Source organism: Scedosporium apiospermum (genome assembly GCF_000732125.1).
Source record: "Scedosporium apiospermum strain IHEM 14462 chromosome Unknown SEQ_SAPIO_0099, whole genome shotgun sequence".
In the NCBI taxonomy this organism is placed as follows: domain Eukaryota; kingdom Fungi; phylum Ascomycota; class Sordariomycetes; order Microascales; family Microascaceae; genus Scedosporium; species Scedosporium apiospermum.
This window is the reverse complement of record NW_015971800.1, coordinates 74,208-91,566: the sequence shown is the minus strand read 5'-3', so window position 1 is coordinate 91,566 and position 17,359 is coordinate 74,208. Positions and strand designations below refer to the sequence as shown.

Sequence of the window (17,359 nt, the reverse complement as noted above, 5' to 3'; positions counted from 1 at the left end):
CAGAGGTCGGCGTTCTACGAGACAGAGAAAACTTCCCCAGCATAATGCTCATCTGCAAGTCAGCCCAGTAGATGACGGGACTTCAAGCAGTGGCGTCAGATCCAGTGGCGACCAGCCCAGTGACAACGATGTCAACCAGGGATGTGGGCTGGTCGCGATCAATACTTGGAAGTGCTTGTTTCCTACCCCCTCCCTTGCTTTTCCGCGTGGGCCATGCTTGCCAAGTTTCATGCTTCCCACGAGGGAGCGACGTGATTTGCTTCGGGGAGAGCTTTAGCGGGGTAATCACAAGGGACGATTGCAACAAGTACTTCGTACACAACCAGGGAGACTATTACTCCGTACTTTGGATACCACAAGTTAGGGCCAGCGGACCCAAGTGACCCAGCTGCCAGACTACTTCGTAGAAGCGATAACAAAGCCAGTGAGTGATCTGTCTCAACAACTACCGTAGAATTAGCGCAAAGAGAGAGAGGTGCTGGGAATCGATCAAATTTTGCTGTGTAGAGGGGCGGGGACGCGGACTCTCTTAGCGCCCGTGCTGGGTCTCGTCGGAGTACTACCCTGCAGAGCTGAAGCGTCCGGATCAAATGAAACTTGAAGGGTATCTTCCGGGACGGCGGCATTCCTCATGTGCTGCTCATGCTGCTCATGTGCATGCAGTTGCGAATCTTCCAAAGTCGCCAACCCTCGGTACGTACAGAACAAGAAGCCTGCCAGGCTGCGCAATCTGCTGCCCCTCACTGGAGGCAAGCCCGAAGGAGTACCGGCTTTGGTGTTCCCGCGTCAATATCACTCTTACTATATTGAGAGCCGGATGCATCAACGGATTACCAACCTGGCCCGGGTAAGGTACCGGTCGTGATAGGCCTGCCTTGGTCCTCCGGTCGAGTCGTCAATGTTTAATAAATCGTCTTAACCTGGTTTAGAAGCCGCGCAATGAGCCAGCCACCCGAGGATTTAGATAACATGGAAGCCATTGCGGCTGAGAAGCGGAGCTTATGAAGTAGACTCGCAGCCATCATCTCTGACCAAGAAAATAAGTTCATCAATCAGAGCGGAGTAGCGATTGTTGACAAGGACATGAAGTTTGATTGAAGGCTGTTTTGGAAGTGGGTGTTAACCAAATATTCATACAGCCAATACGTACTTGAAGTGGCGAGGTCACAGAGGAACAGGCTTTGAGGTCTCGACTACTTTTGTACAAGACACGACAATAAGGCGGCCTGGGCGCAAGCGGGGAGCGGCACCGCAGGGCGCCATTCTTTGCTCTTGGGTTACACAATTTGCGAGGCGCCTTTCATCATCGCAACTTGGCCTTGTTTCTTGCAGGGCTGATAAACTGGCATACCATCCGGCGAGTATCGTACACGCGGGATGCTAGTTCTGCGGTGATGATTGCTCTCTCCCTTTGCAAGTCGCAATATTCTCATTGCAAGTGAGACGGCATTGCTTTCGTAAAATAGTCCATTGCGACCCGGCACTTACTGGTCTCGCGACCAAACCGACAGCATCATGAGCTGTCAATAATAAGTGCAACTGGGTCTGAGGGCATGATGAAGTCAAGGCATCGTTGACGTGGTAGGTTAGGCTTGGGCTGAAACTGTCGAAGAGTGCTAGGTCTGTTGCCGGCTTGATGTGGTTGGGGCCTAGTGGTTAATCCCCAGCGCTCCAGTGAGGTGGCATGTCTTGACAGCGAGAGGATACGGGATGCCGAGTTTGGGGACAGGATGCCCTATTAATCCAACGGATTGCTAGGTTCTATCGGCAGACTAATAGCCAGGCGTATGGGAGTGTGAGAGAGGCCCGCCCTGCAAATGTCTTGAGTCTTCTGGAGACAGGATGAGGAAACACGGGAAGCAGCCAGGGGGTCTGTCCAAGCTGTCAGGGTTGTAAGGTAGAGGAGCTAAAAAAAGACTTTCAGAGCCAAAGTAGTCTCTCGATTTCCGTCGAAGTCGGCACTACAGAGTGCCTTGCCTGATAGAGATTCAGTGCGAGGTTTACTTTTTGCATGAAGACGATTTTAGAGGAACCTCGAGATTATTTCCTCGAGTCGAGTGCTTTATTAACTAGAGGGAAGAGAAGGAGAGAGAGAAAAAAGGAAAGAAAAGGAAGACACTTTGCTTAACATGTAACACAGCAGATTACAGTAATAGATATGATACTAACGGGTCGTTGATGTGTCCGCTTGCTTTGTATGCTGTAAAAGTGAAGCAATTGTCTGTCCATACAGAAAATCAGTGATGAGCTAGACTTCTCGGGTCAGCGGATGGCGGATGGGGGACTGAGAGCGGGAGGGAATACTGACTTCGGCGTTACGAGTCGACTTGGGGCTGGGAGCCAGTGTTGTTGTCTGTCTGACTGAAACACCCTGCAGGCCAGGCCTAGCCCTCCCGCTTTTGACACCGAAACTCGAAGCCCTGACGCCATTCCTGTCTTGGTGTCTGCCATAGCCTGACGGGCTGTGAGGGGAAAAATTGTCGGGACCGGCCTGTCCAGATCAGCCAGGCCTTGGGGGCAGGCGGAAAGCCAGATAAGCCGGGTCAGGTCAGGCTCTGTCTGACCTGGCCTGGTCCTTCGAGACCGTTCTGAAATCTACACGCGAAGCTTTCAGTCCAGGCCACCAACATCTTTCACCTTTCGAGGCGGTTGCAGTGGAGGGAGGTAGATCAGCAGGTGCTGCTTACAGCGTCCCATTGGTGGGGAGTCTGGGCGACCTGCATAACGATTGACGTCTGAAATTGGGAAACACGAAATTTTCGCCGCGCCATCACTAACCCAACCTGACAGACCCGGGAAAATAGCGTCAGGTACAGAGCTCGTCGCGAAATCCAGTATCTTGATAGCATTTACGCTTTAGACGATCCAGTGTAAATGAATCCAAGGGCAGCCCCAGCACACTTCAGAGCTCCCACATTCAACAAGAGAAACACCACGACACTGCTCCATCTGAAAAATGGAATTGAACCAGGGGGAGATAACCTTTTGTAACAATACTTTCGCCAGATTCGAGCTTTCTCGTCTGATAGACAGGTACAAGTAGAATACATTGTGCAATAAAGTCGCTCCCATCTATTCGATAACAGACATCTCCCCTCCAGTCGTTGGTCACAGCATGCCTGAAGTTCAAGCTCGTCGTTTTGCTCGGCTATTATTTTTTCTGTCACAAAGTTGATCTCCGTTGTCGGTTATTTGAGGGCAAGTACCGCCAGCTACGTGTCGCCTTCTACTCTTTTTACATCCGTGGGTGGAAACCCGTTGTTCCGAGTTCGAGTTGTCCTGTGTTAACATCGAGTCGACGATAACTGTTGGCGCAGATGGATGGTCAATCAAGGTGCGGGCGCGTAAGGAAAACTCTCAAATTAATATGACTAGCACGTGTACCCTGCTGGCGGATACTCGGGGTGTCGGCGAGTTGACGTTTCTAGTGTACTGAAAGGGGAATGTTGAATTGTAATTTTGGGATCCCCTCTGTTGATGGTGCTGGCTGGAGGATTCTTCTCTGTTAGCGACTGAATATTTGGTCGTTGCCCTGTGAGGCGCTGGACGCTTGTGTTGATGGAAGTCTCGATTGTGTGGAGATGGATTGATGTGAGGCCTAAAGGACAGCGGACAGGTCGCCCAGAATCCAGAATCTTGGAGTGGTGGGTCAGTGAGGGTTCATCGATAATCTATGAAAGGGGTGGGATTGATCAGGATTGATCGATGTCAGACCACCGATGGCGAGTCCTGTGGAGGACACAGGCGCATGAAACTGCAGGTACTGCCAGGGTGTGGGTGAGTGTACGGATTCTGTAATCATTTGTAGAGGGCGATGGAGTTGCTAGAACGGTTTCCGTGCCTCAAGTCAAGTTCCATCAATTACTAGATCAATCAATTTGATTGTTTCTGGTGCCCTCTGAGGGCTAGGCTTTGGATAAGCACTGGCTTAGCTGGCCTCAAAGTGTGTGCTGTCTTCGGCCGATTACGGTATTACGAGGGCTTGTTAGGCTGCCACTGAGGGAGAAATCGGAGTACTTCGATCAGTGATTGTGACTCTGGCCTCTGGCGCGATCCACCATACAAGACTTTGTGGTGCCCCCCTCCCACACAGGTATCCCTCTGTCCCCTCCCTTCCCTCTGATCCCGCTCAAAATTTTGGCTGGCTTTGGGCACCCGAGTGAATTATTTTCTACTGATCGCGTCAAGGCCTCGCTGACACATAAACCCCCCCAGCCCCCGAATTTTTTTTCCCCCGGTTCTATTTTCTTCCCACACAACTTATTTTTGCGCCCAGCGCTGATTTTCCCCTCTCAGGTCTACTAGGTCGCCACCCCCAGAATCACTAAAACTCCAGCACCTCCCGCACCCCAACATCCCCAAAACCCCCTCTTCCTCCCCAATCCACTATCGCAACCGCCATCACCACCACAGCAGCAGCAGCAACACAATCATCACCACTCACTATTAACAATATTCATCCACCAAACTTGCCACCACTGTAATCATGCCGCGCCCTGCGAAGAAGGATAAGGCCGCCGCCGTCCCGTTGCCCGTGATGCCCGCCGTGACTTCGCGAGCAGTTGAAGTCGAAAACTTCATCCGTGTTCGAGATTCGGTAAGTCATTGTTTTCATTTTCCTGTTTACTGCTGTATTCCTGTGATGCATCGCATCGCATCGCATCGCATCAACGCGCAACCACTCCCCCGACTTCTCTTTAGCAACGGCCTCCGCGCCGACGGTAATCGATCGTGCCGCTTCAAGTGAGCCAGCGATCAAGAGCAGAGACAAGCGCGCACTCTGGGCCTCAGTTTGCGAGACACGCAAGAGCAGGAGCATTTCACTTCTTTCTTGCGCCTGCTTGGTCTGGCCCTGCGACTGGATGTCGCATCGCATTTCTTACCATTGCAAGCGCAAGATAAGACAGCGCATATCGATGCCCTTCTGCGCAAGCCACGAGGACATTCGACTCGCCTCAAAAAAAAACAGAGGCTTTTTCATCTTTCCCTCGGCCCTTGGAGTCGCACAATCGGCTGCGCCTCTATCCTCGGGCTTTGTGTCGCACCCTCCACACACACACAGCCAAATTTCGCCGCAGCGCCCAGCACTTTCCAAACTGGGTGCCTTGCCTCGGACCCGCTACGCGTCCGCCCCAAGCTTTCATTGTTTACACAGCGCCAAATTCAGACAGCTCCAGCTTCCCATATCGGCCCCTCCCCCCACTTAATGGAGCTGTGAGCTCCACCAGCTCAATTCTGCAGCGCGTGCTCCAACAGCTCGCGACATTAATATCGCGGCGCGTTTTTGATTTTTTTTTTTCTCTTCTCTTTTTTCCCTTTCCTTTTTTCTTTTGCTTTCATCCATTCGCGGAGTAAGTAAGCAAGATGCTAACAGTATTTGCAGACTCTTGGCCGCCTTAAGACCATCCAGCAACTCATTAAGTCCTTTGCTGATGACTATCTGCGCCAAACCAATCTCCTTCTCGGACTTCCCACCACGGCTGAGGACCTCAGCTACAATGAGCCTCTCGCCAACCTGGAAGCTTCCCTCGCTGCGCTTGGCAGTATCCCCGCGCCTCAGCCCATCGCCCCTCCCCAAGAGGAGCAGAAGAAGGAGCGCAAGAAGCGTACTCTTGACCCCAACGCCCCCAAGCGCCCTCTGACCCCCTACTTCCTCTACATGCAGACCGCTCGCCCCATCATTGCTGCCGATCTTGGCAGCGGTGCTCCCAAGCGCGCCGTGCAGGAGGAGGGTCAACGCCGCTGGGCCACCATGGGTGGTGCTGAGAAGCAAGGCTGGAACCAGGCCTACCAGTACAACCTCCGACTCTACAATGCTCGTGTTCACTCGTACAAGAATGGCAACCCCGAGGCCAAGAGCATGGATGACAACGAGGCTCTGAAGTACGCCGAGGAGTTCAACATCCCCCTCCCTAGCAATGAGGACCAGGCCGCCAATGAGCAAGATGCTATCGCCGAGCAGCTGAAGGGTACCTCCGCCGATGCCCATGGTGAGGTTGAGGAGACCCCTCCGGCCAAGTCGGCGAAGAAGTCTGGCCCTGGCCGCAAGCGCAAGACCGCCGAGGCTCCGGAGGAGGTCGAGGCCACTCCCAGGGTGCCCGCCACTCCCGCGAGCCCTGCTCAGAAGCGGCGGAGGACTTCGACTAAGCCCGCCGAAGAGGAGCCGAAGAAGTCCGGTCGTAAGAAGGCGGGCAAGAATGCCTAAGCAACCAAGCAGAGACCTGTATGAGTTTTTACTTTTCTTTTTCTCTCATTATTTGTTTTGTTTTTTTCATCACGCGGCTTGGGAAAGGGGGAGGATGATTGGGAAGGAGGGCGTTTGGTTCTGTTGAAAAAAAGGCTGGCAAAGGCCTTAAGGGATTATTATGGAAAGGGACCTGCGCTTGGTCGATTTAAATTTTGTTCGTCGCCTGCCTGGTTTCTTGAGGGGAGGGGTTTGTGAGTGTTGGGAGGCAAGATTCGGGTTTTCTTTTTTTCACTGTTCTTTTATATCCCCGCGATTGTTCCTGTTTTTCGAGCGGTTGTTTTCGTGTACGTATTCGGATTTGCGAGTTTTGTTTCTTTGGTTTTGGTAGTTCTCTCTTTTTAATGAAGGACATGATGATCTTGTGGGAACTGAATATCTCTACTGCCTGCGCTTGACTGTATTGACTTGGGTATTTGCTCTGACCAAGGTATTCAATCTCTGCGGGTCATGTCCCTCTGGGTCCAAGGATATTCCTTCGTAGTGACCACTGGATTACTTCCGCCCTGCAAGGTTGGCGCCAACCACGGATCAGATCTAGTGGAGCAGCCTTGGCTGGCTCGCCCCGTTATTTTGGAGCCTCTGGGAACCCCGCGGATGGTTCGCGCATTCTGGGGCGGGAAGGACCAGGAAGCAAGCGTCGAAGCTGTGGGGTGTTCTGGAATGGGGCTGGACCCAACTTGGCCTGGCGGACCTCAAGTTGCTTCGAGGGACGCCAGAGATCGACGGTGCTGGTACCGACGAGATGCCCATGCACGTTTTCACAATAAAATAAACACGCACACATTTGGGCTATTGCGAGAACTACTTCGTAATCTGCCGACTTCTGTCAGGTCGTCCAACTTGATACGCAGACCTGTATCTCATGGAAAAGAAATGGCGGTGAGGCTTTGGGTCTGGGCCAGGCCTCATTCTGGTGTTGGCGCCCAACCTGTGAGTTCCAACTGTTACTGCCGCTAGCGCCTGGTACGACATTGGGTCGGCCATGACGAGCTGGTGCGGGCGACCTTAGCAATCTACCACTACTATTAGTGAGCTTGATGCTTGGAACAGGAAGTAGATTAACATTGACTGTGTGCATCAACTTGACAGCCCTCCCTCTTTAGAATGCAGCATGATTTAGTGGAACAGGAGCAGGTAGATGCCTCATTTTGACAACCCCATATTGTCGAGCAGCATAGCCTTGGAGGACTCATGATTTTCAATCATCACCATCCACGCGATACACAAATGAACATAGTTAGTCTCTGGATGGTAGGACTATTCGGGGACGTTAAGAGGACTTGTACTCCTCGCTCAGGATATTTAACATTGAGGTCTCACGACTAAACTTGCATCGCTTCGACATCGTATGGATACGGTCGTCGCATATCGATACGCGAAGCCTGAGGCACACAGGCAACACATCTGGAGCAGGACAAGGGTCTCTCTAATCCCGGTACCTTCTAGAACCCCTCTACGTCAGACACGCTGTGGTTCCTATCAGCCGCGTTGAGGCATGTCTTGGTCGAGTATGTCTGGGGGTAGTGGGTGGGAGAGTGGGCGAGTGGAGGTGGATGGATGACGCGGTTGGGGAACCCAGGAAATGGACATGAGTCGACCCCTTCCCCTGCCTTTCCTTGCCTTTCCCACGTGGATGATGCCGTGCTTTGGATGCACGATGGGTGGGTTAATATGTCACTGTGAGGCGAAAGGGATAATACCGACCGCAGCAAAACAAGCGCGGTCAGTGGGGGTCCGCAGATTCGGTGTATTTATTATTCGACTGAGCCTGGAGCGCAAGGTTCTTTCTTAGTTTTCGAAAAGTAAAGTACCGAGTGTCTTGTCGCGAGTAGTTTTCATTTGGGCTCAATGTGTTGTCAAGAACGGCTTTCTCCTCAGCTAGGATACTGCAGTGCACCCTACAAGATAAGAGATGGGAAGGCGAAGCTGCCAGCCAAAGCGGGACAGCCTCGGGTCACTATCGCCAAGTCGGCTCGGTGGAGCTGGGAAGGTGGACCCGGTATTGACAGGCCAAGGTATTTTGGTTCCAAGCACACCTTCAATGTTTCCACTACCAAGTACAACTCCACTACTCGATACTTCTACGCGCCTGGCGGGGTGGCTGCCTATGATGAAGTCACTGTCCCTACAGCCAATCATGGTAACAGATCCAGCCAGACGAGGTCACGCTGAGGTTCTGGCAAGAGGACTGTGACAGGTTGAAGATGATGTACTTCGCAGTCTCCAAGTGAACTTGTACCGCAGTACAGAGGTACCAGCGGCGGCATCCCGAAGTTGACGGGACCTGCTTCCCTGTCTGCCACTAAACCCCACAACAGCAGCAGCATCCCACCATGAACGTACCCAAATAAACATCTCCAAGATCCACACCAGCCTAGCCCAGCTCTCCATCTCAAACTCCATCCCCCATACCGAAAACGACCCTTGCACATTCACATCTTCAGAATATTTTTAGGCAAACACCCGCAACGAGCAACTTCTTTGATCCTTCTATGAGTCACCAAAATATCCAAAACTTGCGAATACGACCTTGGACCACATCTTCAACCACACTATTATATAAAGACCCGATATCGCCCAAAGTTAACGCTTCCGCCAACATTCCTCCCGTCGCGTCTCCCTGCTGAGCGCGACCGTTGACTCTCGCCTCGAACTTGCTTGCGCCATATTCTGCTCTAGGCAGCGCCGCACCCACACAGTCAACATAAAGAATTACGATTCGCGGAAACACGCCAATATATAATTTTCCATCTTCCAACCGAGCTGGAGTGGGCGCTCTCTGATCTCTATATCCTCCCCAAACTACTGCGATAAGCATCAGACCCGGACGATATAGTCGCCTCCCCCAGCACTACGAAGCGAGCGCCTTCTATATTCATATGACATAAAGCATCGCGCACCCGGAGCCGACAATGTCGTCGAGGCGACAAGCAATCCCCGTCGAGAGCTCCTGGCGCATGGTCGAAGGCGGCGAGAACGATAGCTTCGACACCTCTATCGTCCCCGCCGACGAAGACCCCGATATCGTCCTCTCGAGCGCACCGTCGCAACTATCCTCCGGCGGGCAGATGAGCATAAACTCTCAAGACAGCATCCAGGACTTTCTCACCAGCGCGGACGACGAGCGCGTCATTCTTCGCTCGCCGTTCCAGCCCACCGTTCCTTCTGCTAGGCAGACGCCGCGGAGAGATACTACCACCCACCGGACGCCTGATCCCGAGTTTTATATGCCGACTGTCGAGGTTACTGGTTCGCGGCGCAGCAGCGGGCGGTCATCCCGTACCATAAGGCCAGGCAGGGATGATGATCAGCTAGGCGGCTATGACTTGCGACGAAGGGTTGGTCGCTACCAGTCGGAAGCAGAGCGGGGAAGTCCCGTTAAGAGAAGGCAGAACACTGGTCGCGAACGGTTATATTATGACAATGACCAAAACGACAGGGATGCGGAGGACGGGAGCGGGCTGAAAGGTGCTCTAACTACCCATCTGCCGGCGGCTTTACTCGATGTCTTTGGCTGGTTCTTCGGAGTTATTGGTATGGCCTTTCGCTTCGCGCAACGACCTCTGGCATTCCTCCTCGCCATATACTTCTTTTTCGGCGGTCTTATAATAGTCCAAAACATGATTACGAAATCCATCTTCGTCTCGCTATCTCCGATATGCCGCATTCCTGGAGTCTCCTACCTAGACCTCTCTTTCTGCCCGCAGGTGCCTGACCCGCCCCTCACCGCTGGAGGATCGGGCCAGGCAGGTGGACGCCAAGTCGAGTTCGACGAGCTCATGGGTGTGCAGGCGCAGTTCGAGCAAGTCCTGGAACGCAGCGCAGACGGCGTCTCCCTACCCCTCGAAATGAAGCGATCCGAATCTTCCATCCGCGACCTGCGCACCATGGTCCGCTACAGCGAGCTGACGGCGCGCGAGGAGCTCGTCCAGGAATTCGACGGCTACATCGACACGGCGCGGCGCAGCACGAGCGAACTCCAGAAATTCAACACACACGTGGGATCCGCCGTCGATTCCGTCATCAGCATCAACAAGTGGACGGCTCGCTACCTCGATTCCTTCGACGGCGACCTGCAGCGGAGCCAAGGTAACGACGACGGAGGCGGGCTCCTCGGCGACTTCGCCTCGTGGGTTTTCTACCCTTTCCAACCTACGACGACGGGGGTCTTTGACGAACGTGCCCTTGTCGACAAGTACATCGAGCACACATCCCTCGTCTCAGACCGCATCTCCACCCTCATCCTCGAAGCCCAATCCGTCCTCCGCCACCTCACAAAAGCAGAAGACCACCTCTCCCTCATCTACGAAATCGTCACCCGCTCATCCCAATCCGTCGAATCCCGCCGCGACCAAGTCCTTTGGACCCTCTGGACCCTCGTTGGTGCCAACTCCCGCCGCCTCCAGGGTCTCAACGCCCAACTCTCCCTCCTCAAACAGGTCGACGCCCAGCGCTCCGCCGCCGTCGCGCAGGTCTCCGCGCTCATCGTCGATCTGGAACGCATCGAGGCCGGGCTGGGTGATTTACGCGATCGCGTGGCCGAGCCGGAGATTGCGAGGCGTGCTGGGGGGCAGCTTACGGGTGGGCCGGGGAGTGCGAGGGCGCGCGTGCCGCTTTCGGTGCATATTGAGACGATTGATCGCGGGGTGGAGAGGTTGGAGGCTGCGAGGAATAGGATTAGAGCTGCGGAGAATGATCGGATTAGGGAGGCGCTTGCGAGGGGGGGCGTTAAGGAGGAGAGGTTGCTTGAGGGTGATTAGATGTTCTGGTTCTCGAGTTACTCGACCCTTTAGGGGCATTTATGATGTTGCCACGGCTTTGTGATTTCTTGGAAGGAGTTTTCTGTGTTTGATTTGAGGGTTTTATAGGGAACTGTTAAATAGGTTTGCGTATAGTCAGTTTTCCTCAATGGAACTTATAATGATTGATGATCACTCTATGTACATTTTCCCCTGTTGAGGGACTTGCTGAAAGCCGCTCGGGGAGAAGCGACAGACCGTCCATACATATGTAGCTCTCATCTCAAGACAACTTGTTACTTGACATCAAGTGAAGCTCCGAGAAGCCATGGACGCTTCAAAGAGGAATGCGCCAAAACTGTTTCCATCATCAATTGGGCTCTCTTCCCTCGCTGTTCTTTTTGCACTTCCTCTCAGACTAGCTCTATAAAGATAACACACCACCATTATATGCAGCCGAACGAAACCCTCGTACATATGTGTGTGTGTCCTCCAAACAAAAAGAAACAAAAATAGTGTTGGATTTTCCTCGGGTATCCCTCAGTTTTTCCCACCTTCCCAATACATATATGACCCTGTTATAAAAAAAAATAATAAAAAAAGAGGACAACAGGAAGCGAGATTAACTCTGAATTTCAGCAGAGAAAATAAGGATAGATCCCAGCCAGTCACGCACCATTCAACACCGTTTCACCAGCCCCGAGATTCCAGTTCCCCAAGAGTCTATGTATGATATATACCATAATCCCGAACCCCAAAGTGTAAGAATGAAATAAGTAAATACCAGAGAGCGGGCGCTTCGTTTCCCGGTATTCGTCCGGAGCCGAGCGAGCGTAGTTGGTGATGCGCAGAAACGCCGAAAAAAATTAACGCTTAAAATAGGGTCTCCTAGGGTCTTCGTATTCTCGTATCCTCCTGATGATAGGGAAGACGGAGTCCAGTAGAATCGTGATGAGCGTCCCATCACCATCACTTTGGTAGAGATAGGTATAACGAGTTGTCCGCGTTCTGTGTGAGTACTTCCGCTGCGTGTTTCATCGGCCTGTTAGGGCCTCTGTCATCGTTACTGCTTCAGGCTCGCCCTCCAGTCAAGGCTGCGAACACAGGCACTGCCTGGTAGTAGTTTATGTGTGAAACGAATGGCGGCGATAGAAATAGACCACAACCAAGGTCGGCAGTGGCAAAGATCCGTTCGAAGAGAGAAAAATAAAGGTAATATGCCCATCCATGCAGGTAGATGCGTGTCCCATGACCAAACCATAACTCCAGAAGTTACCAGTTCCCGATATTGACGAACCAAGACGCCGATACCCAATGCTCTATATCGTGAGATATTCGTGAAAATGCACTATAACAGCCGGAAAAAGAAAACGTATAGTAGCTGCCCGCTTCATGTTAAGCTCGGAAAGACCTTAGTTATGGCTCTCCTCCCTATATAGAAACAGAGAGTCTGGTTAGTTGTCAAGAGCAGACAAGCCTCGAGATGGTTCTCGAATCGGTGCGAAAGAGAAATAGATAGAGGGTATATACTTACATAGCGGTCGATCATCCTCATCGTCGAGCGGACGAGCTAAGTGCTTCATCCTCGCCCTCGCAAGGTCCGAAGGACTCTTGCGGCCCTCGGGTTGGTGGTCAGATAATGGAGGACCTTTTATTGGGGCTAGTTTCAGCTCACGTGGCTTATTACGACGAGACTTCTTGTGTCGGGTTATAGGAGGGAGAGCGGCTACGGTATCCTCAGACTCGGTGGCGGTACCTTCCTGGTTCTGTGGAGATTGCGCAATTGCGTCAGGATCGTCAGGGCTACCGGTCTCGGCACCCCGAGCGTTTGGGGTCTGCGTTTCTGTCCCCTCCATAGGCTGCACTGGCGTTTGGGGTTCGACGGGTGCCTCCTTGGGCGGTTTGGTAGATTTAGTGGATGGGTCAGAGGAGTGGTGGTTTGGCGTGACGAGGTCACTAAATGTGCGCTTGCTGAAGAGCTTGTGCTTGCTTTTGCCCTCGGCCGAATCGATCTCGACATCGACGGTACTGCGGAGTCGTCGCATAGCTCGTTCCCGTCGTACCATGGCATTGGTGATTCGCGGACAGTATCCGCGAGGCAACATACATTGCTGGCACACTGGACACAGCGAGCTGTTTCTGGTTAGAAATTCGTCGATACATTCTGGGTGAAAGATGTGGTAGCATGATAACTGGCGGATGACGGAGACTCGGTTTTTAAAATCTTCGAGGCATATTTGGCACTGAGGCTGATAATTTGTCGCTATTGTCAAACATTCGCTCCCGGCCAGGCTCGTACGGGATGATCTTCCCGAGATGGAAACGACGGATGAAATGCTGCGGTCGGGGTGTCGGGAGCTACGGTTAGAGGCAGGGGTAGAGGGTCCATTCATTCTATCGGATTCCGATTGGTAGGTGTATAAGGGGAAGGATTTCACATGCTCCTCAGGGACCATGACTCGGGCAATACCCATCGCTTCGAGATCGACCTCGCCCTGCTTAACACGAAGAGCAAGTGATTTGCGACGTTGGCGCTGTAGAAAGTGCATGAAGACGGACACACAAACGATAATCAAGAGCAGGGCGCCAATGACAATGACGAAGAAGGTCCACAACGCCGGCATGCTCTTGGTATCTTTCATCGTTAGTTCGGTCCATATTCGAACATAGTCTCGGGGGTTAGGGCCGAAGGCGTCGATAATCTCCTCGCCAAAAGGAACCTGCTGCAAAGAGCCGGAGTACTGAGAAAGCTGGTCCACAAGCTTATTGCCTTCCCGGCCGGGGATGGCGAAGATGGGGAACTTATTTTGTTGCATCCACGCACCACCATCATCCAGGTCCCAGATCGGCTCGTCGACATCTTGGGGCTTTTTCGTCGAGTTGTTGGGTTTGTAGAATATGAAGGCTCGGACGGGATCGTATCGTGCTGCTTTTAGATAGGCTTGGGTGCATTCCTTGCTGAACCATGGGGCGATCGCGACCAGTTTGTAGTTGGTGGGTGGGAGGTTGGACCGTCGAGTGACATTTCGCGGGAGACCGATCGCTGGGTCGTACTGATCTTCTGAGCAGGAGTTGCTGGAATCTATCGTCGGAACATAGAGTAAACCCTGAATAACTCCGTTTAATGTTTCGGCGTTTGTCGTCGTCAACGTCGTTAGATTGGCCGACTGTTGTGACTCGAAGGCTAACTGGCTCTAGGAAAGGTGTCAGTAGGGAACCGATAGGCCATTCACAGAACCGGCACGTTCAAGTGGGGGACGGCGAAAGGGTGCCGGCAGACAGACAAGACCTACGGCGACAGCAGTTAGGTTTCGAATAAGGGTCGTGGGAAGTGAAGTCTCCCCATTGAATAGAGGGTTACTAAATAAGAGACTGTGAGGGAGAGAGTTAGCCACAAGATTATGTCGAAGCTTCCGTCGACAAGACGCCATCTGGATCTGGTCCCATTTCGAGGTGCGAAGCGAGAAGGAGAGGTCGTCTCTCGCGGAATGGGCATCGTGAGAGCTGAGGGCGATTTGAAGAAGCGCAACGCGTTCGAGGAGGCGTGCCCAAGTCCGGGGCGACCCCGCAGATTCAGAGCCCTCACTTCTCGACTCGAACCTCGAAATCGCCAGGAACCAATGGTCGAGAGAAGCGCGTATTTGTGAGGGAGGCAAGGGAGCAAGGCTTTCAAACATACACGACATTTCGAATCTCGGAGAGCGCTGTAAGACGTCAGTTGCCGCGCCAAGACTGGGGCGATGCGGTAAACTCTTTTCTGGGCTTGGCTACAAGGGGATTTGCGACAGGTTTCGTCGGTCGGGAAAGCTTGAATTGTACTTACACATGCTTCTAGGACATATTCAAGTTCTTGATGGAGGACATATCAGCGTCTGCATCTACTTCGGCGTCTGCGATGCGGGGGGGTCGAATGCGCAGAGCGAGGAATCGAGCTGGCGGCACAGAATTTCTTGGGAAGGAATTGAAGGGACTGGAGTTGGATGATGGGCGAGTTCGAAGGAGAGAGCGCGGGTACAGGGGAGGCGATTGGTATGGACGGACGGCTGCAGTTACGGCGGCGACATGGGCCTGGCTAGGGCGGAACCAGCACGGGATTTAGGAAAAGAAAAAAGGTGTTGGAATGGGGATTTGCAGAATTGAGGAATGGGAAGCGAGGCAGGACGCAGCACTAGAAGCATGAAGTGCTCAGGCCAAACCCGCAATTCGCCATGCATTATCTGTGTACGAAGTAAATCATAAGAATCGAAAGCTCATGCACCTGGTGGAGGGACCGCGGGGAGGAGTGGGTGGGCGCCGCTGGGTGGTGGTGGCTGGCCTGAACTGGGTACTTCGTGTGATCGTAAAGGGATGGCAACTTGGGAAGGGGGAAGTGGAGGGTGTCCAATGGTCAGCACGTTTGATGGGAGGGGAGGATATTGGAGTACCTCGTACAAGTACATTACACTAGAGCGGAAGGTTGAGCAGAGTTCAATGCATACGAAGGAGAAAAGTGCAAGTACAAAGTACATATGATTAAGCCGTTTCCCGGCTGCGGAATAGAACATTTGATGGTACAAAATGGGCAATGACAATAGCAGGAATGGTGTGCCTTGACGAGACACTGATGGTACACGCCAGGGTAGTCGTGGCTTGTAGGCTAGACCACTCAACAGGTAATACACCACGTTGTACTTGTGGAGGGGGAGGGTAATACCTGTGGACTGGACGCAACAAAGTACAATTGTATTAAAATCAAAATCCCGGTCCACTTTGCAAGTATATTGTCAGGTCACCCCTTTACCAAAAACGAAGATAATGGAATCAATGCATCAATTGATCGTTCTTGGACAGAGTCAGAGGCTACTCTGTAGAGCCGGGGTGGATGAGAACGATGGGCGGCAAAATAATGCACGGATTCACCATAATGCTCGATACCATCTACATGCCCTACATACCCGGCATTTTCAAGCCTGAATAGCAGCAAACTTGGTCTTGTGCACGGGATAGCAGTATGACGGAACCCTCCTACAACTCTGGCTGCTGAACCATGGATTCGTGTCTAGTTTAGGTACCCTCCCCCCGGCTGGCACTTTTGGCGCAGTTTGCTCTGTCTGGGTGGGTTCGTGGCGTTAGCGTGTGGATGGCCCTGGTCTCAGACAACAGCTTCGTGCTCCGAACATCCGGTTGGGCGACCACAGAGTACGGCGGAGGAAGTTTCTCGCTTCAATGTTTCTCGCCATTCAATCTTCCTTCCCAGGGATCACACATGTCCATAATCATGAGCAAGGGGCGGCACCTGGCAAAAGCATAAATAACCCACGGCTTGGACTTTGGCAATGCCTGTAATGAAAGGACATTCGGGGTCGGTTAAAGTTTGTGCCTTTTCCGATGGGAGGGAGAACGCGGGCCTCGTCTGAGGGTGGAGTGAGAAACATTGTCAATAAGCCATTTGAGCCACGGCCTGGCATCAAAAAACCTAAGAGAAACACTCAACTAACTGTCAAACCTAGCTCCGCAACCCCAATAACCACAGGGGACCGCAAAGCTGGTGGGAATAATCGGTCAAGTCAAGGGTTGAGAATGAGGGTAGCTCATTCTGGCTAAGCAAGAAGATAGGAACAGTTCTCCGCCCAACTCTCTTGATTTCGTCGACACCGTAGCACCGGAGCGGACCCATGACTTTGAAGAAGTCATTGAAATGTGCAGGCCACGACTCCGAAGAAGAAGCAAATGTGCGGACACCAAATACCAAAAACACCATTAAGAGAAGACTAAGCCCTCGATGAGCGTTCGATACTCCCTGTGAATGGCAGGATCTTCAGGCGCATATCGTTAGATAGACATCTATAGATGCCATTACCAACTCAGAGGAAACCACGCGGACGAGCAGCATCAGGTCGAAAACGCCTTGACAGGTGGAGGTGCTACAGGTGCTACCAAATATGCTGCCTTAAGTGAATCAAACACACAGCATGGAGAACGAAGATGCCGCAAGATTTATTACTTCGTTTCACGATGTACATACTATATAGGGGCAGGCAGAAAAGTCAGAAAAGTCGCCCTTGATTCCTTTCCTTCCAGTCGCTCCAATTATTACCTTACTGGACAAAGCTGTGCAGAAAACGGTGGGTGGGTGCATGCATTGCGTAAATGAAAGCTTGGTGTATCTTTCGTATGACGGGTGGGGAGTCAACCTCATCGAATCCCTCTGTGTGCACCTCGGAGGCGGGTATGTAAAACGTACGTGCCGGAACCCGTGGAACGCCTGGCGGCGGGCTCTCATTGAGTGGCAAAAATGCGAGTGGGCTTGTCGAAGGACTACTATTTAAGGAAAGTCTAACTCATTTCGTAGCGAGCAGCCCTGTCATGTACGGAGTACGGCAGTGGAGTGTCC

At 52.5% G+C, this 17,359-nt stretch overlaps 2 protein-coding genes and 1 pseudogene across 2 annotated transcripts; 2 read left to right on the top strand and 1 right to left on the bottom strand.

Moving 5' to 3' along the window:
• Positions 1-4,486: 4,486 nt before the first annotated feature.
• SAPIO_CDS5487 (uncharacterized protein) lies at positions 4,487-6,205 on the top strand (the record flags this gene model as incomplete). The annotated part of the gene is made up of 2 exons (XM_016787807.1): positions 4,487-4,597; positions 5,384-6,205. The coding sequence occupies 2 exons, from the start codon at positions 4,487-4,489 to the stop codon at positions 6,203-6,205; spliced, it is 933 nt and encodes a 310-aa protein (XP_016642122.1).
• Positions 6,206-9,159: 2,954 nt separating this feature from the next.
• On the top strand, positions 9,160-11,007 carry SAPIO_CDS5486 (annotated as a pseudogene; the record flags this gene model as incomplete).
• Positions 11,008-12,398: 1,391 nt separating this feature from the next.
• SAPIO_CDS5485 (uncharacterized protein) lies at positions 12,399-14,482 on the bottom strand (the record flags this gene model as incomplete). The annotated part of the gene is made up of 5 exons (XM_016787806.1): positions 12,399-12,436; positions 12,521-13,014; positions 13,094-13,119; positions 13,440-14,180; positions 14,348-14,482. 5 exons carry the CDS (start codon positions 14,480-14,482, stop codon positions 12,399-12,401), a joined length of 1,434 nt encoding a protein of 477 aa, XP_016642121.1.
• Positions 14,483-17,359: the final 2,877 nt, after the last annotated feature.